Source organism: Dreissena polymorpha, chromosome 3, assembly GCF_020536995.1.
Source record: "Dreissena polymorpha isolate Duluth1 chromosome 3, UMN_Dpol_1.0, whole genome shotgun sequence".
NCBI classification, from domain to species: Eukaryota; Metazoa; Mollusca; class Bivalvia; order Myida; family Dreissenidae; genus Dreissena; species Dreissena polymorpha.
Window position 1 is genome coordinate 45,715,622 of NC_068357.1, and position 24,537 is coordinate 45,740,158.

Genomic DNA, 24,537 nt, shown 5'->3' on the forward strand with positions numbered 1-24,537 from the left:
ATACTTTACACAGCTCTATGCTTAACGTGAATTAAATTAGATAGCAAATATTGCAGATTGTGCGATAATTGTATGGCTTGTTGTACATTCTTAAATGTCAAAAGTATATGCATGGATTATAAACAATACACATTACACGAAATAAGGAAAATGTGATAAATTGACAATTCAAATACCGTATGTCGATATACAGTACATGTACATGTGAAATAAGTCGCGTTTATAATAAATCGTCAAATGTTTTTGGGAAAATGACGCAATAAGTGTCATTTCATGACGCCATCAATCAGCTGATTCATTATACGGATGGCGAACAATTATGTCATATGACTAGATTTAAAGGTTGATGGTCGTATAATTTTGAAGCTAAAGTTTTCTCGACTTTATTAATTATGAAAAATCATTCAGTGGTAAAGTAAAAAGTAGTCCGTGCACGTGACAGGTATATCCCACAGTGTTGAATACAGGTTAGTATATTCCATAAGGTGTTATATCGTCAATGTCGGGTTGAAAATGGGATAAATTACGCTTTACCATATATCATGTCCGATACTTATATTCGATTCTGTCCTTGCAGGGGATTCACGTGGTAAATGATGTCATTGCAGTATATTTATTTTGAAATGCTTTGATCGATTTAACTCGCTTCCATTACGGAAACTTATTAATTCGGTTTAAAGGTGGTTTATAATATGCATTGTCAATTGTCAGTACCAGTTTAAAGTTATGCTATGCATTATTTCAGAGTAAACATAGTTTATCATGTTATATCCACTTACCTAATGGCGGGTGGACACTTATGGGAAAGCAAATGGTGCATTCAACAACGTGCACTATTTTAAAATGTATACTTTTATTTTTACGCACTCTAAAAATACACTGAGCGATTGGTATCCCTATACACATTTTGTAATTAACACACATACCTACTTTTTCAGAAATCATTCGCCCGTTGCAATAGGCATTGCAGAAAATGGCAGTATTTTTGGTGGATATAGGAATATAGCAATTAACATGTATGTAATGAAACTTTGATTACAAATAGTATTTTCTCGCTTTTCGGACTCATTGAATAACGAACATATTTCCGTTAAGGTGTGCTAGAACTACATCAGTAGATTGCCGCAACAACAGAGTTACTATGGCTCAAGTGTTCCTTGTTGTGTTCAGGTACAAGTTAAAGATACCCCGGCTACGGAAAATACCTTTTAAGGTACCCGGATATACTCCGGGTACATTTTAGTATAATTTTTGTACCCCGGGTACTTTGTTGTATATTACAGAGCACCCGGGTTCTGTTTAACAGTTCCTGAGCCGACATTACCAATCGATCGTCACTTAGTCATAAAGACACTCCATTAAAACAATTTTTATTAGTATGAATTAGTAATAACACAAGCATTATTTGATAACAATGAACAATCTGCAAGGTAAGCAGTTAATACTAAACGGCAAATGTTTCTTGCCCTAACGAGTCGCAAGAGTACGGTTGAAAACGGCGATAACAAATATGAATAAAGGCTCAGATGGAACAAGGCTGTTCGTGTAAGAAAAAAAGACCCAGCATCATTACAAAACAAACTTAAATTGTATATGTTTAACAAAGTGTTTACTTAATAAGTAGTGCGTAAGTTCCGTGCTGTTTTAAATATGTGCAGTTTTTAACACAGTGTATTGACGGCATTTAGAAGCACTTCCGGTGGACGATGGATGGGCCAGCTTCGTCGTACTCCTGCTTGCTGATCCACATCTGCTGGAATGAGGACAGGGAGGCCAGGATGGAGCCACCAATCCAGACAGAGTATTTACGCTCTGGTGGAGCGATGATCTTGATCTTCATGGTTGGTGGTGCCAGGGCGGTGATTTCCTTCTGCATCCGGTCGGCGATTCCGGGAAACATCGTGGAACCTCCCGAAATAACAATGTTGGCGTAGAGGTCCTTACGGATGTCGACGTCGCACTTCATGATACTGTGGTACGTGGTCTCGTGGATACCGGCAGATTCCATGCCTAAGAAAGATGGCTGGAACATGGCCTCTGGACAACGGAAACGCTCGTTGCCAATTGTGATTACCTGACCGTCAGGAAGTTCGTAGCTCTTCTCGAGTGAGCTGGACGATGCTGCAGTTCGCATTTCCTGTTCGAAGTCGAGCGCGACATAGCAGAGCTTCTCCTTGATATCTCTGACGATTTCACGCTCGGCCGTTGTAGTAAAAGAATAGCCACGCTCGGTGAGGATTTTCATCATGTAATCTGTAAGATCTCTCCCAGCAAGATCCAACCTCAGAATGGCGTGAAGTAGGGCGTAACCTTCATAAATGGGTACAGTGTGGGACACACCATCACCAGAGTCCGTGACAATACCGGTGGTACGACCGGAGGCGTACAGGGACAACACAGCCTGTATAGCGACGTACATAGCTGGGCAGTTGAAGGTCTCGAACATGATCTGGGTCATCTTTTCTCTGTTTGCCTTGGGATTGAGCGGGGCCTCGGTCAACAGGACTGTGTGCTCCTCCGGCGCCACACGGAGCTCATTGTAGAAGGTGTGATGCCAGATCTTCTCCATATCGTCCCAGTTAGAGACGATACCGTGCTCGATGGGGTACTTGAGGGTGAGGATACCTCTCTTGCTTTGGGCCTCATCCCCCACGTAGCAGTCCTTCAGACCCATACCCACCATCACACCCTGTTGAAAGAATGACATTTACTAATAGGCAAGTTCAATTGTTTTAAATTGCTAACATGGCGACAGAATCAAATTTTAATTGCGATGCTAATACATTCAGTCACAATATCTTTCGCCATATTACCTTATATGTTGACTGACGGATGTCCGTTTATATGTGATATTCAAATAATGGTATTCATTTAATTGAACCCACATTTACACGATCACATTAAATCAACTAACCTGATGACGCGGTCTGCCGACGATAGAGGGGAAGACGGCACGGGGAGCGTCGTCACCGGCGAATCCTGCCTTGCACATACCGGAACCATTGTCCAAGACTATAGGTGGAAAATCACTATCATCCATTTTGTGTTGTTTTTTGTTCTTTCAGAGCACGTAAACGCGACCTATCAAGTACGAGTTCCAACGTAGAGAGCGCACCGCTAAGGGGTATTTTATTACTATATACGTCCGCTCGAGCTACGTAGTGGTGTGTCATTTCCCGGATGCCAATGTGTGTGATCCAGTTTCTATTTTTTTAAACTATATATATCGTCATACAACTCCATAAGGTACATATAATTAAATTATTGCAATTATGCCCCCACTTTGTTTGTCAAAAAAGTGTCGGATGAGTTATTGTTTTTTGTTGATTGCACATGGTCTTGTATAACCTGCCATATGTATAAGGTTACTCAGAAAGAGACAGTGTACTTGTACTATGTTGTTTACTAATTGGCATAACATTTCACGCTGATTACGTCTTACAAGCTTATGCCAATATCATTGCTACTGTTTATAAAGGTTAACCCATGTAAACTAGCTTAATAATTGCAATGTGCAATACACATAATACTAACTGAAGATAAGCGTGCTTTCCGCTCTAAATACACTGTAATATAATTTGTCCTGTATCATATTTAGTTCTTGGTATAATTGTATTTTGTAAGCTTAAATACCACCAGTTGAGCGTAAATGACGATTTAAAAAATATTGTTTAAGGAAAATCAGATATTAGGCAATACTTTAAACGTCTCAACAGTAACATTATAATGCCAACAAAAGTGTGTGTTTTTTATTTCATTAAACAGAAGACCATCTATAGGTATATTGTCACATTGGTATTTCGTGATTGTCATTCTTGAAAGCGCACAGTTGTTGAAGGATAAATGTGTCTGTATTGGCAGGTTTGTTTTTAAATGAATAATACAAATAGTGTGTTGTTGAAATTGATAATAGCACTGTATAAACAAAAATGCTATATGCGGGTAATTTTTTTTTTTCAAATTAAAATAAAAAAAGTTACTCTATTAACTTGATTATATATAAACAACCAAAACTGAATGATATTACAACAAATTTACACGAATATGGTATTAAAATGCAAATCGTATAAAATGGAGGAAATGTGCTTCATCAAATTACATACTTAAAGCAACGGTAACATGATAAGACACAATTGGAATAACTTAACCTAGTCATGCGATATGCTTTTATAACGGACTTTGTAATAACAGACCTCAAAGTACAAAAAAAAAACGCTTACCATATTATTTGAAGCACCTGGTTTGCACAACTTATTTCAATTAAGGGGTGTTGTTGCAGTTTTGCTGATTTTTTCCATCTAATAGATTTTGTCTAAAATTTATATTTAAGATGAATATACAAATACTATATGAAAAATGAAATAAAAACATAGGGTCACCGGTCTTTTTTTTATTTTATTCACCATTATATAACATGTACTTTTTCAATAAAACTGAAAAATATCTAATTGCGTAAAAGTAATTAATAACCTATGAAATTGGCAACATGTAGATATTATATAAGCCAAATATACATCATATACCGTTTAATTAAACCACAAACAACCAATACAATGGAGTTCACAAGATAAATTTTAAGAAATTTATTTTTTATAATTTTTATGTCACCCCAAAAAACTTCATTTTTTACTATTGTAACCACATAAATAGAATTTAATTTTTTTCTGTCTAATAGAATTCTGCAACACTGCTCAAATAAGTTCATCTACGTATTGCCATCATAAAACATAAATAAAAAAGGGGGTCACCGCACTTTTAACAGAGATTTTTTGTTTTAACAATCCCTACCGTCTACGACAAATTTCATCAAATACAGCAATTAGGCAAAACCAAAGTACCAGTACATAGATTGTTAGAAATATGCATAAACATTAGAAATTTTTTACAATCTTAACTTGGATCACAACAGCTTACCAAAAGCATTAATAAAAAATAATATTTAATCACAAACATAAGACCATACAGTATCAAATTTGACCTTAATCATTAATAACTTACATGTACTTGTTCACAGATTTCGGCATGTTTTGAAGTTTGTGATTAAATGCTTTAAATTGATAAATGTAAACAACAGGACTAAAGAGCTCCAGTTTAAAATAAGAATAAAATGAAAGAAAGAAAAAAAAGTTAAAAAACAAAGTTAACCCCACCTGGGATCGAACCACTGACAATTGTATTCTGAACCAACTCGGTCATTTTGATGATACTGATAACAAAAATATTGAGTTGTAATAACAGCATCATCGGTCTTCCTATAAATATACCCTCGGTAAAATAAACTTCCGCAACACCCCTTAATATTATTTTAGCCAGACAATTATACAGCAACTGATGAAAGAAATTTGAAAAATTCAAAGATTTAATATTGTGCTAGAAAAGTATTTGAGCACTGTTCAAGCAATACCTGTGTCAGTTTGTTGACTATGTACATATAGCATTTTTCTGTTTATTACATTTTATTTTTAACCCGATTATTATACACCATTATTAATATGAGTTGAAATCCTAACTCAAGTTTTTAAGCGGAAACTTTTAAAAAGTAAAATAAAACTCGAAATTAACAAATATTTTGCAAACTTTTTTCGTAAAATGAAGTTAACGCATAAAAAATCAGTATTCATTATAGCAATAACCAAAATTTCAACACAATAATTATGTGGTATGGTAAATAAGATAAAAGTCTTTGTAGACAAGACAAACATATCCTGTTTCAATTGGATATAATGAACGTATTGCATTCAATTAGCATTGGGAGCAATTTTGAATATGCATGCATGTTTATTAAGTTACTGAAGTTAATTATTTTGGAAATATGTATACTCACATTAAAGTGTCAGACTCATGAATCAATATTCTACTGAATGAATTAAATATTTAAAAAAAATCACAATAGCAATACTTTCCATGAAGTAATCAAACTGCAATTACATAGTGATGATTACAATTTAATAGACTTGACAAGTGTGTTTTTAAAAATGATTTTTTCAATTTCATGCATAATTTATAGGGTACATAGATTTAAGTATTGCAATATACCCCACTTTTTGGTCAAACAATATTTGTCGCATGAATTATTCATTTTGTTATTGCACATGGTCTTGTGTGTTCGTTAGTCTTAGAATTGCATAATTAGCATAGTAAAATAGGTCACAGGTCAAAACAAACATACACACTTTATTATATTATCTACGAATATTTCAAAGAAACAATCGATTTTATAGCCAGACCTTTAGAAATATTATTTAATAACATTTTAGATATTAAAATATTCCCAAAAAGCTGGTCGTTCGGAGTGATTCTACCAATTTATAAACGCAGAGTTGTTTCCGACCCTAACAATTACAGCGGCATCACACTGATAAGCTGCTTTGCTAAACTCTTTACCTGGATTACAAATAAACGTCTAAAATCTTGGGCAGAATTATATGATATTATAACGGATGCACAATTTGGTTTTAAACCGAATTGTAGCACAGTCGACGCAATTTTTATTCTCAATGCTTTAATCGAGAAACAGCTACAGAATAAAAATAATCTCTTCTGTTGTTACATCGATTACCGGAAAGCATATGACGTCATAAATATGGGTCAGCTCTGGTATAAAATGATTCGATTAGGAGTTGATGGCAAGTTAATGTCTATTATTCGTTCGACGTACAATGAGGTGAAACTCCAAGTTAAACACATGAGTTCCCTTTCTGACTTATTTAGTAGCAACGTTGGCCTTTTGCAAGGAGAAATAACATCGCCGATCATGTTCTCACTTTTCGTGAATGATATAGAATTCAGTCTTCAAAACGGATTAAACGCTGGTATAAAATTTGATCAATTATCGGTTTATTTACTCCTATTTGCGGACGATGCAGTTATTTTCTCCGAAACCAAAGAAGGCTTACAGGAATCTTTAGTCAACCTAGAAATATATTGTAATAAGTGGAACTTAACTGTCAATGTTGCTAAAACAAAGATAATGGTTTTTCGAAAGGGTGGTGTCTCGAACAAAAATTATAAATGGACATTCAAAGGCAATGAAATTGAAATAGTCAGTAACTTTAATTATTTAGGTATCGTCCTATCTAGTGGCGCATCATACTTACCAGCTACAAACACCTTGTATGGTAAAGCGACAAGAGCAATGAATAGATTGTTCTCTATAACAAAAGAGATGGAAGTCCTAATAAATATCATGTTCAAGTTATTCGATTCATATGTTGTGTCAATTTTGAATTATAATTGTGAAGTATGTGGGTTTATAACTGCCAATAATATTGAACGTGTTCACAGGAAATTTTGTAAAAGATTATTAAGTGTAAAGATGTCAACTAATTCATTGTCATTGTATGCGGAAGTTGGTCGTTTCCCTTTAATCATTGGACGTTATTTAAGAATTGTCAAATATTTTCTAAAACTATATCAAACAAAGCAAATTAACTGTATTCTACACACTGTTATAAATATGCAAAGATCAGAAATTGCTAATAGACATAATACAGTGAATTGGTCATCAAAAGTGCGCGATATACTTAACCACTCAGGATTTGGAGATGTATGGTTATTCACTGAATCTATAAACATCGACAAATTCATCCCTTTATTAAAAATAAGATTGCGAGATCAGTATGTAGCTGAATTGAGGACTAAAATTGATTCTTCATCGTCGTTAAATATGTATAAAGAATCAAAACCTGCATTCGAAAGTTCGCCGTATTTAGATATAATTGAAAATAAAAAACATAATAGGATTATTGCCAAAATGCGTCTCTCATCCCATAACTTGTTCATTGAAACAGGCAGACATCATAATATTGACAGGAACGAAAGAATATGCCCCATGTGTAACTGTAACGATATCGAAGATGAGTACTATTTCATACTAATATGTCCGCAATACATAGAAGAAAGAATCAAATATATTCCAAAATTCTATTACAAGCGACCTAGTATGTTCAAATTTATTAAACTCCTAAATAGTAGTAAGAACACGACACTTAGAAAATTAGCCATATATTGTATAACATGTTTCAAAAAAGAGATAACAATTTGTTTATTATCACATGATATGTTAAGAAGAACTATAACTTATACTAACAATTGAGTATGCTTGTTGCATGTTGTTTGTTAACCATGGATGTATCACATGTATTGATACCTATATATGTATTCCATGTCACATTATTACTTGTAATTTAGAACACTCTCACTCTCCAGTGATAAGTGATTTATTAATTGATGTATGCAATTTGAACATTGTAATTATTTATATTCAGCACGCATGTCTGTAAATTTAACATGCATTTGTATACGGCGATAACCTTGTTATGCTTAAGTCAAAATAAATATTCTGTTCTGTTCTGTTCTGTTTATTGTGCAGTGTTTTGCATGATTGAACAATGTTCTATGCAGGCTACACAGTGACGGATACCCTAAATTCAAACAATCCATCAGCGCCGTTAAAGCCCTTTTAAAGTAAGTCAGTATTTTTGACCAAACACGTCGCATACAAAACAAGTATATATAACACAATTAATTAAAACGATATATGAGCATGATAACAAGTGATATGAGTAATTTTATTAGTTCGGTCTAAGATAGAATTACAAAAATAAGTTTTTCTCTTCCCTTCGTTTTACAGTGCCAATAAACTAGACATTAATGACGGAACAGTAAACTCGATTAATCTCCGAACTGCCACTTTTACAAATACACACAAACCTGCATTATTTCTATCGGCTGTATAAAAATGGTACAGAATTTAAATTATTAGACAATTGATGTGTCAATAAGATACTACATGTAAAATGTGACATAATTTAATATGTCATCATGTACTAATGAAAAAGCAAATCGCTTTCTCTGCTACTGAACACCTGTATCCGACTAAAAACAAACATTAAATATACTAGACCTCATACACGTGTTTGTGAAAATACCGCATATCATATCTTACATGTTTACCATATATAACTTGCTTACGTATATTTATCGGGTTTTTGGAATGGGATTACCAAGTACTTCAATTTGTACAAGACAGGAAGCATCGTATTTCACCATTCTGCTTAACTAGCAACATGTTTGTTACTGTTATTATCCACATTTACATGTCATTTTCAAAAAAATGTATGTTTTCTTTTCCTGCATTTTTAAGAATAAATTTGTGTAATAAAATCATGGAAATCAAAAGTGTTGGTTTATACAAAGATAAACCATGCATTTTCAGTACTTTTAAAAAAGAAACTTTATTTCGACGTGGTTCTATAACATATAAAATTGATTTTTAATTTGGCGGGGTAGCCAAATTGCATTGTACGGGGAAAGATGTATGTGTTTCTTTCTAATGTGACCTTTTATTGCAATATATATCCTTATTGGGAGTTATTTCCATACTATAATTATCTGCAAAAGGTTTTATTTGTGTACATGTATAACAAGACTTACACATATAAGTCATATATATTTTCGTGTTCAATGCATGGACAATGATCTAACTAAGAAAATGAGTGGTCTCACTTAAATATTTCATTAAGAGATAAGAAAGTTTTAGTTATTTTTCAAAAATGAACTTTTGGATATTGCAACATCTCCTCTGTTTTATAAAGATTGCATAAATAATTTTGCCATATCTCGAGGCTCTGATCAGTGACCAATATGCTGCTATTAGCTATATGATAATATGACTATGAGATACATTAATTTATGCATTGAAATGTACATACATGAAATATAATCAAGTATAGATCTAGACAAGTCTGTTTGTCAAAAGTCAGTTATTGGTAATGATTCGTTGGTCCCGAGGCAAATAATTTTAACCTTTTACATAACCTTAGCCTGTTTATAGACATTTACACCTCTATTGATAGTTGCTTGACCTTTACACCTAGATTATTGATCGTTACATGACCATTACATTTCTATTGATCCTTACATGATCTTTACACCTCAATTGATCTTTACATGATCTTTACACCTCCATTGATCCTTACATGACCTTTAAACCTCCATTGATTCTTGAAAGATTTTTACATATCTATTGATCGATGTTTGACCTTTACATAGCTATTGATCGTTACATGACCTTTACACTACTATTGATCCTTACGTGATCTATACACCTCTCTACTTTACCTTTATACTTATACTTTATATCTTGCTGTTTTCAAGTAGAAATTGATAGGTCACTTAAGCGAGCGTGGAAAGCGGTTACAAAGAAAGAAATGGGAGCAACGTCATAACATTTCAAGAAAGCGATCAACAGAAATTAGTGCTGAATGTTTACAAACACCCGCCAGTTCTGCAGGTAACCACAATGTCGCGTCAACGTCCACAGATACAGGCTCTAAGCGCAGAAAATCAATGTCAAAGCTGAAATACAAGCAGACGGTAGAATTAAGTCATACGCAAAGGCAGCTGGATACAGCTCAAAAGAAGTTCCTCAGTAGCGTTAACGGTTTAGTACCCGTGCCGGTCTGCCACAGCTGACATGAATCGAATACATAATGTTGATTAACGACCTGGGGATCTTTATGTGCAAAAGCAACTGGAGATGCCCACACATAATCATTATGGGGACAGTGGTTTAGTGGTAGGATGCTGGTCTAGTGATCGGAAGGTCCCTGGTTCGTATCCAACCCAGGGCACTGGATTTTTCTGAGCAAAAATTTAATCCCACGCTTGCTCCTTTCCACCCAGGTGTTTAAATGGGTACCTGTGAGAAAAATAAGTCAATGAGCCGTGGCTGCCTTGTGCGCCATATGTAAACGGACGACTTAAATTCCAGTGATCGGGGGGTTAATGTCGAAGTCGGCTGAAGTTGCATATCGAAGCAGACTATAAACCGCACCTTTACCCTTTAACCTTTTGTGCCGGGTGTTGAACCCGGGGCCTATCACATGCAAAGCGAGCGCTCTACCACTGAGCTACATCTCCATATTTACATGTTTTGTATATATGTTAATATAACAATTTTAACAATAAAATTGCCCGGTCAATTCCGTCAAATCCACGCAACTGACAAATCAACACGTAAACATCATAATATATCATTATATATCAGAAACACATATACAATAAAAACATTATATGAAAAACACGATAATGAATTGTCGTATATCTACTATACAATGTACATGTTGAAGTTGTGGGAAGGTTATATCGTGGCGTTAGTATTAATAAGAAATGTAAAACAAGAGCACCGCATAACGGATGCCACGCTCGGCTGCAAAAGCTTGTCAGAATTTTTTTAGAGGTCACAGTTACCTTGACCTTTGACCTAGTGACCCAAAAATGGGTGTGTCGTGTAGAAGTCATCAAGGTGCATGTACATTTGAAGTTTCAAAGTTGTAGGTGGAAGCACTATGATGTTAGAGGCAAATGTAAAGTTTTATATAAGAGGTCACAGTGACCCTGACCTTTGACCTAGTGACCCAAAAATGGGTGTGGCGTGTAGAACTCATCAATGTGCATGCATATATATAGTTTCAAAGTTGTAGGTGGAAGTACTGTGATGTTAGAGGCAAAGTGAAAGTTTTATATTAGAGGTCACAGTGACATTGACCTTTGACCTAGTGACCCAAAAATGGGTGTGGCGGCATGTAAAAGTCATCAAGGTGCATGTACATATGAAGTTTCAAAGTTGTAGGTGGAAGCACTATGATGTTAGAGGCAAAGTTAAAGTTTTATATTAGAGGTCACAGTGACCTTGACTGACCTTTGACCTAGTGACCAAAAAATGGGTGTGGCATGTAGAACTCATCAAGGTGCATGTACATATGAAGTTTCAAAGTTATAGGTGGAAGCACTTTAATTTTAGAGCCAATGTAAAGGTTTTAGCACGACGCCCGGACGGCGAACGACGAGGAGGCTATGACAGTACCTCGGATTTTCTCCAAAAACAGCCGAGCTAATTACAGGACATGGGTAAGTAAATTGTTTTAATTAGTACATCTGGTGGTGTTGCTACTGGTACACATCTATATTAACGTTTGTATTATTTACTTCTTTCATTATTTATGCACTTATTTTATTATTTATATATTTTGTTGAAGGGGGTCTGGGTATGTATATCTTGGCAGAAACTGGTAAGAAAAGTAATGGAGATACGGGGAATTGAACCCGGGCCTCTCACTTGCGATGCGAGCGCTCTACCACTGAGCAACATCCCCATACTGATGTCAAATAAACATTGGAACAACTCACACTCGAGAAAACTGTATTGTATGACAGAAACGATAATTTTAAAGAACACAAGTCTTCAGATCAATTTAGTATACACGTAATCATAAGCGATAAAGGTCCATAACTTGTTCTTTACATAACCTATGATTGCTTACATACTCTGTGATTGCTTTTCTACAAAGCATGATCGATCGAAGGTGTTTAAACTACTAGATACTTTGACAATCGAAAGTATTTCGATAAGACGCACATTAACAAGAAGAAAATGTACGACACGGGTAATGTTTTTCACACGTTCGAACACGTGTTCTCTTCATAATCAGAAAAACGTGTATGAGTGTGTGAAATGCATGAAAAACCACTCAATACAGGCTGTTTTACAAACGTCGTGGGTCTATTTTTGAAAAAGCTACTGGAGATGCCGGGGATTGAACCCCGGGCCTATCACATGCAAAGCGAGCGCTCTACCACTGAGCTACATCCCCACACATAATCATTTGCGTAAAGTGTCGCCCCAGATTTGTGTATTCAGTCCGCACTATCCGGCTTAACCTGATTTTTTTAAGAAGAGTCTTCCTTTAAACGATAAACTACAAAAAAAACAGAAAGTGTCGTCCCTGATTAGCCTGTGAGGACTTTAAAGGCTCTGGGATAACACTTAGCGCACGTGTATCAAGTCCAGGTTTTTCAAGCACGAGGTTCAAATAGTATCAAGACCCTGAAGGGAGACAACTGCTTTGCTTTATATTTGCCCTTGATATTGTCAGATTTATCGTACACCTGTGTCATGAAATATGAGCCTCCAAGCCAGGTAAACCAACTTATGAATCCCCACTAGGGATGCGCTTAAAACCATAACTTTTACTTCCGGGGATTCATACAATCACAGGCAAACTAACAAAATAGAGCCTAAATAGGTGAGTCGTTTTGATATTTAACATATATGCTCTACTTGGAAACCTGTTCTCCCAAAAAGCCCACTGCTATCCGACATCACAAACATTATTCATTGAAAATTTAATATATATTATTTGAAAAATCAAAACGACTCACCTTCTAAGTCTCCATTTTGACAGTTTTCCTTTCAATTTATTCATCTCCGGAAGTACAACTTATGATTTTAAGCGTATCCCTATTGAGGATTCATTAGTTGGTTTACCTGGCGTGGCTTTGCTCTGGGAAAAAGGGGTTTATTGCAACTGCTTTCCGCATTGCGTATTTTGCGTTTACGAGTCTTTTTAACTTAAATCCAGTTAAGGCGTTAAGTCGTCACTGAGTAGCCTGTGCGGACTGTTTCAGTATATTTTCTGTACCCTGGGTACATTTAAGTATACTTAAATGTACCTTGGTTACATGTATTGTAAGTAGTACCTGAGTCGACAATGACCAATTTTGAATAGATCCTCATTTAGATCTTTACCTAGGCTAATACTACAAGATTTAGAATAGACTTCCGTGTTAGAGCTTTAATATTTAGAATAATCTTTTGTTGTAAAAACAAAATTGGGTTAATGTCCATTATATTATACATGTATTTATTGTATTTCCAATTGTTATACTCAGTTGATTAAAAATGTATTGATATTTTCAGATTTCCACAAGAACCAGCTTTTCTGCTTTTGAAGCTGGAATTTTTCTGGAAATGTTGGCTGCCAAATATAGGTGGAGCAGTAGACGGGACTGTAAATCTAATTATAAAACCAGCTGAATCTGAAGAAGCTGATGTGTGCAGGAAAGGGTTTATTAAAGGGGCCTTTTCACAGATTTTGGCATTTTTTTTAACTTATTCATTAAATGCTTTATATTGATAAATGTAAACATTGGATCGTAAAAGCTCCAGTAAAAAATCAAGAAAAAAGATTAAAAAAGGAAAAGAACATTGCCCGGAGCAGGTTTCGAACCAGTGACCCCTGGAGTCCTGCCAGAGTCCTGAAGTAAAAACGCTTTAGCCTACTGAGCTATTCCGCCGAGTACACATTTTGGACGTATTTTATACCTTATATAAGCAATCTTCGTAGTTTCACAAAATTTAACGACAAAAACAGAACTCTCCAAATTATTCAATCGTTTCGCGTTGCAACGCTTTATAATTTTTAGGTTTTAAAATCGTCAAAAGATGCATATAATGGCTATATTAGAGCATGGTTAATGTTCAGTATTACTGTTTCCTCACAAATATCATAACTAAAACGAAAACTTACGAATCTGAAACAACTTTTTTCAATTTTGTCAATTTACCAAAGCGTGAAAAGATCCCTTTAACATTACTGGGCAGCTGTCATTGATGCCAACATGAGGTAAATGTAAATGCAGTGTTATGATTCATCACCTTATAATAAAATTTGATAATAAAGCTGAGAAATACCATAACTGATTGAACTAAGCGTAATGCTTATCATCTTTTACATAAAAATAATAATTAATTTATTGTATGTACATGCACAAATAACATTAACTACCACAAACTGACACCATGAGCACTGTGTAATCAAGCTTCTATTCTTTTATGCTTAAGCAAATGCAGCTATCAGTTATATCTTGAAAAATTGTCTTAAGTAACACATTAACTCTTCTTTATGGTTCATTGATGCTGTGTCAAGATGGCCTAGTACTACATATTTATGATACTTCGGGAAACAGCACAATTTTGTCAATTAAAATATAGAAAATTGTTTTTTGATTTTTTCAGGAGGGCAATTTTTAAGACTTCTGGTGCTATGTTAAAAAAAGACTTTTTTTAGATGCCTGCATCGCACTGGTGGATGCCTGCCTTTCCAAGTCAAATGAGTGCTGTGAAACAGCAAAAATTTGCATGCGCCTGCACAGCCTGTGCTTGGAATTATTCATTCCGCTGATAGAGGTAGAAGTTTTGGACATGATGGATCCTGCGGTTACAAATAACGCACTAGTAAAGAGAGCAGCAGTCAATAAGAGGCAGCAGCTGATTGAAAATGTCGTAAAGTGATAGTTATATATAGGACCTGGCACGAGTTGTCATATCATACCATATTTTATTAAACTCGTCCAGGAATTTTGTTAGTAAGCTCGCCTTTTATGAAATGACGAGTGTCAGATTTTTTTATCACATGCTTTTACATGAGCAAATTAAATAAACATTTACGCAAACATAATGATAAATCCCGAATGTTGTTTACATTTCGTGACATCATTTGACGTTGCAATGTCATTTCAGCAAAATAACAAAATGCGATTGGTTAATCAAACCTAGGTTCTCATTTGAAAACTTGGGTTCTTGAAGCAATGTGCAATCTTCAAGCGAGAACCTAGGTTCTCATTCTGAGAACCTAGGTTCTCATGAGAAACCTTGTTTCTTGGGATTATGCGTTGAACCGCAAGAAACTAGGTTTCTCATGAGAACCTAGGTTTTCAAATGAGAACCTTGGTTCTCATGAAAACCTAGGTTCTCATTTGAAAACCTAGGTTCTCATTCTGAGAACCTAGGTTCTCATAAGAAACCTAGTTTCTTGGGATTATGCGCCGAACCGCTTGCCATACTGAAGGACATCCTTGATATGATGCTTTGTTAAAGAATCAAGTCTTTAGTTACCTAAAAACTATTATTTATGTTAAAACTGTTAGTTACCGGTGCAATTTGTTTAGTAATTTTATAAACATATTTATGATTATAACATTTACTTGTTTTTATGCCCCCTGATCGAATGATCGGGGGTATATTGTTTTTGGCCTGTCTGTCATTCTGTCCCAAAACTTTAACCTTGATTAAAGTTTTATAACTTTTGCAATATTGAAGATAGCAACTTCATATTTGGCATACATGTGTATCTCATGAAGTTGCACATTTTGAGTGGTAAAAAGTCACGGTCAAGGTCATCCTTCAAGGTCAAAGGTAAAAAATCATTGTATTTTCTTTCCTGAAACTTTAACCGTCGTAAAAGTTTGGTCATAACTTTTTGAATATTGAAAATAGCAGCTTGATATTTGGCATGCATATGTACATCATAAAGCTGCACATTTTGAGCGGTGAAAGGTCAAATATTCAAGGTCAAAAGTAAAAAAAAAATCCAAGGGAAGTAATAAGCTTTAAAAGGGAGATAATTTCTAAACCTGCCAAATTATATATTGACATTTTATTTCAAAGTGGCGCAAAAGGGGGCATTGTGTTTCTGACAAACATATCTCTTGTTTTATAACAGTTGCAATTGCATGTGTATTCAATGAATAAAACATACAGAACATTCATATTTATTAAGAGTTATTTATAATATTTAGAGAGTACAATATTCACATCATGTCATATCAGTAAATACAGATTAAGATTTCTGGAAATAATTGAACGTTGAATTATTTCTTTTTTTTAAAGACACGAGTTGGGCACGAGTTCTTCGTCCAAATTTTTGTTTATGTCCCGATGAATGTCATTTCTGGTTCTGGACTCATTAAGCATTTGTTCTGGGTTTATGTGAAGCTGCGTCTTCATGCTTGACATGTCACTGCAAGTAAATAATTTAACAGTTTAAATTGTATTTATTCCAAAAAGATATGTATTAGACAAAACATACAGATATTTCATGTATCATGCATGTGTGGTTGTTGAAAATAACACAAACCATTAATAACAAGGCTATTGCCAAGCAATATGATCCCCTACCGGCTCCACCATTGTCAGAAATTCAACCATTTTCAGATTATTTTTTTTGGTTGCCATAGCAACCACAATTTTTGACGTAAGAACAAAATGAAATGACGTGCATGATGTCCATATTGCCATCTATCCATGTTGCAAGTTTCATGAAAAAATATTAAGAACTTTTAAAGTTATCGCAGGATCCAGAAAAGTGTGACGGACTGACAGACAGACAGACTGACAGACGGAGTGCAAACCATAAGTCCCCTCCGGTGAAACCGGTAGGGGACAATAAGACTTCAATGCTTCATGAGCTGGTTTTGGTTCTAAAAGTTTTTGTATCATAAAATTTAACTAGCCTTACGAAATTAAACCAAACATGTTCATGTGACTCTCATGCCCTACATTCCAATAACGTCATTAAGTATATAAATGCTGAAAAAGAATTTAAAACAAACACAGACACACAAGTTTACACCCTGGATAATTGATTATTTATGTTTAAACAACAAAGCAGCAATAATGTATCCCCATATTACAGATATCCACAAAACCCACAATTTTATATACCAGACATACTAATTAATAGTCATAGACTAAGCATATATATAAACATAGTGCTATTTTATCATAAAAAACCAAAGTTCTGTACAGTTTCTAGCATTTTAAATGTGCTTTATGTGTTTAACAAGACATGTGCCTGTTAAACGTGCCGATTGATAGTAATTTTGCAAGGCAACTAGCCTAAACAGACTAGTGCTTTAAAAACAAGAGCACCACATAACGGGTGCCAAAGCTCGGCTGCGGGTGCAGTATTAAATAAATAAAAGATTGTTAGATTTATATATATATATATTTAGAGGTCACAGTGGTCTTGACCTTTAACCCAGTGACCCAAAAATGGGTGTGGTGTGTAGAACTCATCAAGTTGAATGTACATATGAAGTTTCAAAGTTATTGGTGGAAGCACTTTGATTTAAGAGCATATGTTAAGGTTTTAGCACGGTGGACGCCGGACGGCGGAAGACACGAAGAGCTGGCTATGACAATACCTCGGGTTTTCTCAGAAAACAACCGAGCTAATAATTTAATTAAAAACTGTTTCATTGTGCGCACTCACTATTCACTATAGAAAAGTATACCTCTTGTTTTTGTATTCCCAAACATTTTTATAATTTCTTGAACAGTTCTGTCGCCTTGAAGCTTCCAGTTGCTAAAATAAAACAAGTGAAGTATGTAAGTTACCTATCAAAATGATGAAAAAAAAATGAGTTAAGTGATCTTGATATTTAAATGTGTACAACACAAGTCATTACAAAACCCAGCATTCACTAGAACATGACTAAAATGTAACGCCAAAGAAACATAGGCTACAAACCACACATTTCCTATTTACTTCTGACTCGTTCAGTCATATAGCTCATTACAAAATTGAACAGGCTATTTTGTAGTTTCCGTACATTGTTATCTCTAGATGTATATCACATGTTAAACACATTAAATGATTTACTTGAAAAAATAATTTGCACACACACTAGCTCATTACCTTCGCAAATTTGTCAGCATAGATTTCCATGTTTCAGCTCGCATCGTATTGCCGTTTGAGCCCGTTTAGTTGACCGTACAGCTCATCGTATTGGTTTATTATTTTTTCAGAAAGAAAGAGCCTTTCGCTTTCAGAAAAAAATATCTCACCAAGGCATTCACTATCGTAGACGAAAAGAAAACTGACACTAATTCCCGTAAAAATGTTATAAATCAATCTCCTTTTGAAGAACGTCGCTTACATCTTTAAGAAATAATAAATATTTGAATTGAGTCGGAAAGTTGAGTCGGTCTCATCTGAGATGAGCTTTGAGTTCGTTGGTGAGATCCCCGTCATACTCAATTCTCAGCTGAGTGGAAACTCAAATCTCATCTGCTGAGTTGAGTTTAAAACCTGAGAACGTTCGTGATACTAGGCCATTATTTTTTCTATGAGTAAGCGGTCGATAGTCGCATAATTTGGTATAAATAATAATAATAATAATAATGTTCAATGTCAAATATCTCTAAAAGCAACAGATGTAAGGTGTCTTCTGATTGGCTAACACTCAAGGGGCGGTGAAAATTGTACGTCGAAGTACATTTCTCGTTCTACCTAGTAGATCTTGTAGACTTTCGACGTCATGGTACGTCATATAGACACTAAGTACTGGTCCTACCGGTATACGTATGCTTCGAAAATCTGGGCTGTATGGTCCGGAAATCTGGGCCGTATGGTCCGAGAATCTGGGCCGTATGGTCCCTAATCCATCCTACCCAGGAAACAGTTTGTTTCATCAAATGTCTCAATTCAACTTGACAGCTTGCTAAAGCAGTTGCATTTAGCATACAGTACACTGATTTAACATAATCAAAATCATGTGATGTGTCAAATCAATTTTGATTGACACATTTGACAGGATTTTTTTAATCCAATAAGTTTTAGACTGTCAAATAACACACACTACGTATTGAAAGCCATACCTGGAGCTTTCGTCTGTATACCACTGACTTCATCAGAAGAATGATTTCTACTGTTGGGAAACGTTAACACCGCTAATTGTCTTCTTATTTATTATCAATGTATAATTATGTGTAACAGCATAACAACATACTTGTTTCGCAATTAAAATATTTAATAAATACAGGTATCTTGCAGGTTTCTAATATTCTTTCGCAAACTATTGTTGAATAGTTTAAATTGTGTCGCCACTAAAAAACTAGCCATTTTGTAGCAATTCTGAAATCACATTCTAAACTGCATACACTTAGCTCTATAGTTACAATTTGAATGCAAATATAAGAATGCATCATGTTATATCATCCATATTTTTTTATTTAAACATTCAAATAACACATAACACAGTACACATATAAAAAGGTATGTGGTATTGTGTGGAGATACAAAACACTTCACATCATTTATTTGCACATAAAATAATAGTTACAAAATAAGTAATACTAAAACACTGTCATCAACCTACAGTGCAAGAATATTTACGTAAATTAAATTACAAAGTGGTGTTATTTTATTACCTTTTACAAAATTAACAATGCTGGTTTTGTACTAGCCATAAAACATTTATCATGGATTAACAAGTAACAACCAATTTATTAATAACACAATAGAAATGAAATCATATTAATTGCATTATGCATTTACTAAACAAGCTATTTGCTACAGTTTAGAATTACACTATCTTACTAAAAATGATCACAACATGTACTTAGTGCTTTTACATACTTGTGGTAAGTTTTGTATTACTAGTTTGACATTTATTGGCAGACACTTGTTGATATACAGACTAAATTTGCATGGGAACTTTCATATATTTTCAGCATAATTGCCTTCAAATTGTTAATTTAACAACCCTTTGACATTGTTTGCACATCTGATCTTATTATACCATAGCTGATTTTTTGATTATAGATAGACAGATATAGACTTTTCAAAGTTCTATAAAAGTTCACACATGTTCCATCCAAGTAAACCAACAGAACCAATAAACAGGGCTCCCGCTGCAGTTCGCCAGATACAGTTTCTCAAATTTGGCTACACAAAAATCCATTTGGCTAAAATGTTGGCTACATAAATGTTTGGGCCAGGGGGAGCCCTGAATAAAGATCACCACAGATAATAACTGTGTGTATAGCTTGGAAATTGTGATAGTTCAGGAATCCCTCCTTTGTTGATTTCTGTAAACCCAAACTGTCAGTTTTGCTGGATAGAATGGCTTGTGTGATGCCCAGCTCTTGCCTTGGCAGAACAGCTTCTAAAAACGGAAAACAAACAAATATCTTAAAATTTGATCAATAATGCAGACAATTTATAAATGTCTTGTTTTTTGTTGATTTGGAATCTGGAAGGTTTTTTACGTAAGATTGTGGTACGAAAATCCAACGGTATCGGGTTTTAGGCCTAAACTTATTATAGTGATATGTAACCTTTCGGGATATCGGTATAGTGCGAGCAGACGAGGTGTAAATACGTAAAAAAATAAAGCTAAAAGACTAAAAAGTTAGATCGGAATATCTTTAAATTTTGTCAATAAATGTGTTTCTGATGGATAACAACGACAACTTACCAGATTATTGCTCATGATCACACGTAAAACTTCTTTCTGAGAGCGAATGGAAAATGCGTCACGAAGTCTGACAAATAAACAGTAGGGTGTCGTTATTGAAATACCGCGAGAATACTGCAAGAATAGAGATGCCAACTATAATGTTTAAAACAAATATTTTTTTAAAGTGATATTAAAGTGACGTGTTCTCATGTTTTGCATCTTTACCGTTTGTAATTAAATGTCTTAACTTTTAACAGTTAGCCGAAATAAGGAGGGCAATATAGCGAAAGGTTGATACTTTTAACCCAAACAATGTTGTGATGTTTCTCCGGGAAGTGAACTGTGGTGGTTCGGATTAAATTGCTGAAGCTCAAACATATGGGATAACCCGCAATGTTTTTAATAATGCGTATTAACTTGATTAATAATAGACATAGATTTAAACGAAAATAACAGAAATATTAAAGACTACTCCATCGTTTTCATTTTTTAAATGTTTTATAGTTTTTTAAATGTAATGTATTTAATATATGTATTTATTATCGTTGTGTGAATGAATAAACTGGTTATACAGGTTTTTGAAGGTGATACATGTCCAATGGTGCGGAAATCAAGATTTCCTCGTGCACAGATTTGTAGGTTTAGTCATTCGACAGGCAAGCAGGGTAGAGCGAAGACTTGATTTAAATCGTTTTATTTATTTATGCTCTGTTTGTGTGTTGATGTTAATATTATGTTTTATGTGTTTCAGTGAGTTTTATGAGAGCAGATAGATGACTGACTTGAGATAGAAAGGGGCATTGGTTCCGAAAATTTTACCATGGGATTTACAAAGTTTTCTAAAAAGAATACTTAACGTTCACGATATAGTAACAGCTGATTATTTGTTGATTTCTCTAAAATTAGAGGTTTCAGGAGGTGATGAAGGCGCCTACACACCGGTCTTGAGCCATGGGTCCTCATACGTCCCCCTGCCATTAAAAGAAAAATGAAAAATGAGCAGTAGGGTTGCGTATCCCGCTCGCGGTTACACCTGAATCGTTCGTTACCACCAATTATTGTTTGGGGTGTACGTGAAGTCATGTGCACTTCTCTTAATTGATGGTAATGAATAAATCTTGTAATTATCGCAGCTGCTTTTATCAAAACTGATGCTTAACTTTATATACTTTTCGCAAATAGGCGTTGTGGATGGGCATAGGGGGCGTCCTCGGTGCGTTTTGGGCATCGGCGGCGGACGGGCGGTTGTTAGGGCCGTGGCGTCCTTGGTTGGGCTTGTGATTTTGAATTGTGTAGTTAAATTGTGCAACTGTATGATTTTGAGTTTAGGCTTGACGTCTGATGGGTATTAATAACATTCAATTATTCACATGTAACGCATGAGCATGTTTAATGATACGTATAACAACGTGTTCTACAGAATGGATTTAGTATCGTTTCAGTTCTTAAATATATGAGAAGGATGTCGCAACGTTTACTGACGTCTCGAGACTCTTCAACTGAGCGGTGCCATTGGGGTCGATATCTGTTGCTCATTGAACACATAGAAAGCCCTGTCAGATACAAACACCCACTCCGTGCGTGTGTTTCAAGAAATAAAATACCCTGCTTGTCATGACACCTAAACAAATGTGTTTGTTTTTATTCTAAATGGTTAGATGATAAATAATTTATGTTTGTCATAAAATGTAATGGAATATAAAACATAAGTTTTACTAACTTACTTATGCTGGTCCTTTCGCTCGTTTTTGAAATTGTGACAAAACGCTGATTAAAAGACCGTTTACCCTAATAATCAACGAACATTTCGTACAGTATTTCGATAAAACAAAGCTAACACATACAAAATCAATCTTCTTTATTTTCGGGACAATATACTCAAGATATGTTCATTTACCTAGTAAGTGTTCGAATGTCGTTTGAATAGATATCGTTGCGAGAAAATTAAATGGAATATGGTATGCCACAAAAAACAACTATTATTATATTTTTTTAAGTACTAATATCGATAGTGAATTTCTTTTTCAGAAAAGTTGATTTTTCGTTATAATTTGAATATTTTTATTCTAAAAGATGTGTTTACTTATCAATATTATAGCCACACGCTAACCACCTCCGCTATGCATCATTGAGCATTAACATGTTCATGTTTCTTAGTGTGTATATGAAAACAGGTGCGCTTATTGTTGCGTAGAAGACACAAGTTAAATAAAAGCAATTGGAAATCGATGAGAATTCATGGAGATGTGCATGTGTTAATAGCATGTATACGTCAGAATATATGTTTGGTATTGCATACTCAAAAGTTCGACGCAAGCTCGAACGTTCAATCGGTGAAGGGATAAGTTGGTAACGCCCCTCTTTATAACCTGATAATTGAACTTAATGAACTAAATGTTACCTTTTGGCGTACCATTCAGCGTATCACCCCAAGTATATCTAGCGTGGAGATTTCAGGTCGTGATTTGTCATACGACGCGAAGCATATGCATAGCGTCCAGGAAAAAGCCTTGGCAAACAGCGCAGACCCAGTTGAGACGCCGCGTGATGCGGCGTCTCATCAGGGTCTGCGCTGTTTGCTTAAAGGAATTTCTGTAAGAAATATTATAAATAAAGAAATAAATATACTAGACATCCCTAATTTTGGAAATAAATTGATCCAATTTACAAGGATGGGAGAGTCCACTAGGCATAAATGAGTTACATAAGACCGAATGTTATTATATCAGTTATATCTACGCATGAACCCGTATCATGTTTGCAGCTATTATTATTATTATTATGTTTATTGTCTTCATCTTAGCATCTTTTAAGTGTTTCTTGTTAAATGAAATGTACAATTGAAATGTGACCCGTCCATATTGAATAAATCAGCTTTAATAACACAAACAAGTTCTGCATATTAAATATCCGAAAATGTTCGCCCCAAAAATATGATTCCGAATAAGTCTCTGGGAAATCCGAAACAAATGAAATGGACTAGGTTTAAAGTAATTCTTTATGTTTATAACTTTTAGGAAAATCGGATAGCTGTAAAATAAGAGACAGTGATCTTAATCTTTGTCTCGTATTCCTTGTTTCAATTTAAAATAAGGAAACTTTATAGTATTTAAGCCCCGTTTTAGAGCTGCTGCACTGCATAATAATGGTACAGCGTGCGATAAGAAAAGTTTTTAATACATTACACAATTTATATTACAAAACGATGAGCACAAAGATGCAGAACAAATGTGCGTTTGTAAACGAGCACTGTTGTGATAGTACCACGTATATATGAGGTGCCCTTACGTGAGGTCGAACTGCGCCAAGCCCTGAGTACCACGTATATATGTGATGCCCTTACGTCAGTTCGATCTGCATCAAGCCCTGAGTACCACGTATATATGAGGTGATATTACGTCAGTTCGATCTGCATCAAGCCCTGAGTACCACGTATATATGTGGTGATATTACGTCATTTAGAACTGCATCAAGCCCTGAGTACCACGTATATATGAGGTGCACTTTCGTCAGGTCGAACTGAACCAAGCCCCGTGTACCAGCGCCAAGCTTTATGCACCACGTGTTTATAAGGTGACCATGCGTCAGCGCACGATTAACATACCTGTAATTTTCAGGGTTTAAATATGTTATAATTTGCAATAATTTACAGATCTGAACTGGTTTCCT

At 35.0% G+C, this 24,537-nt stretch overlaps 1 protein-coding gene and 1 non-coding gene across 2 annotated transcripts in view; both read right to left on the reverse strand.

Annotated features, from left to right (window-relative positions):
• Positions 1–1,680: 1,680 nt before the first annotated feature.
• The window catches only part of LOC127873973 (actin-3-like), a 37,271-nt gene continuing 14,414 nt past the window's right edge, over positions 1,681–24,537 (reverse strand). Inside the window, exon 3 of the mRNA XM_052418077.1 lies at positions 1,681–2,421. Within this exon, the coding sequence (XP_052274037.1) occupies positions 1,685–2,421 (737 nt within the window). The 3' untranslated portion in view covers positions 1,681–1,684. The remainder of the gene's footprint in view (positions 2,422–24,537) is intronic.
• Trnaa-ugc (transfer RNA alanine (anticodon UGC)) lies at positions 12,585–12,656 on the reverse strand. Its single transcript has one exon. It is a non-coding gene; the product is annotated as a tRNA-Ala (tRNA).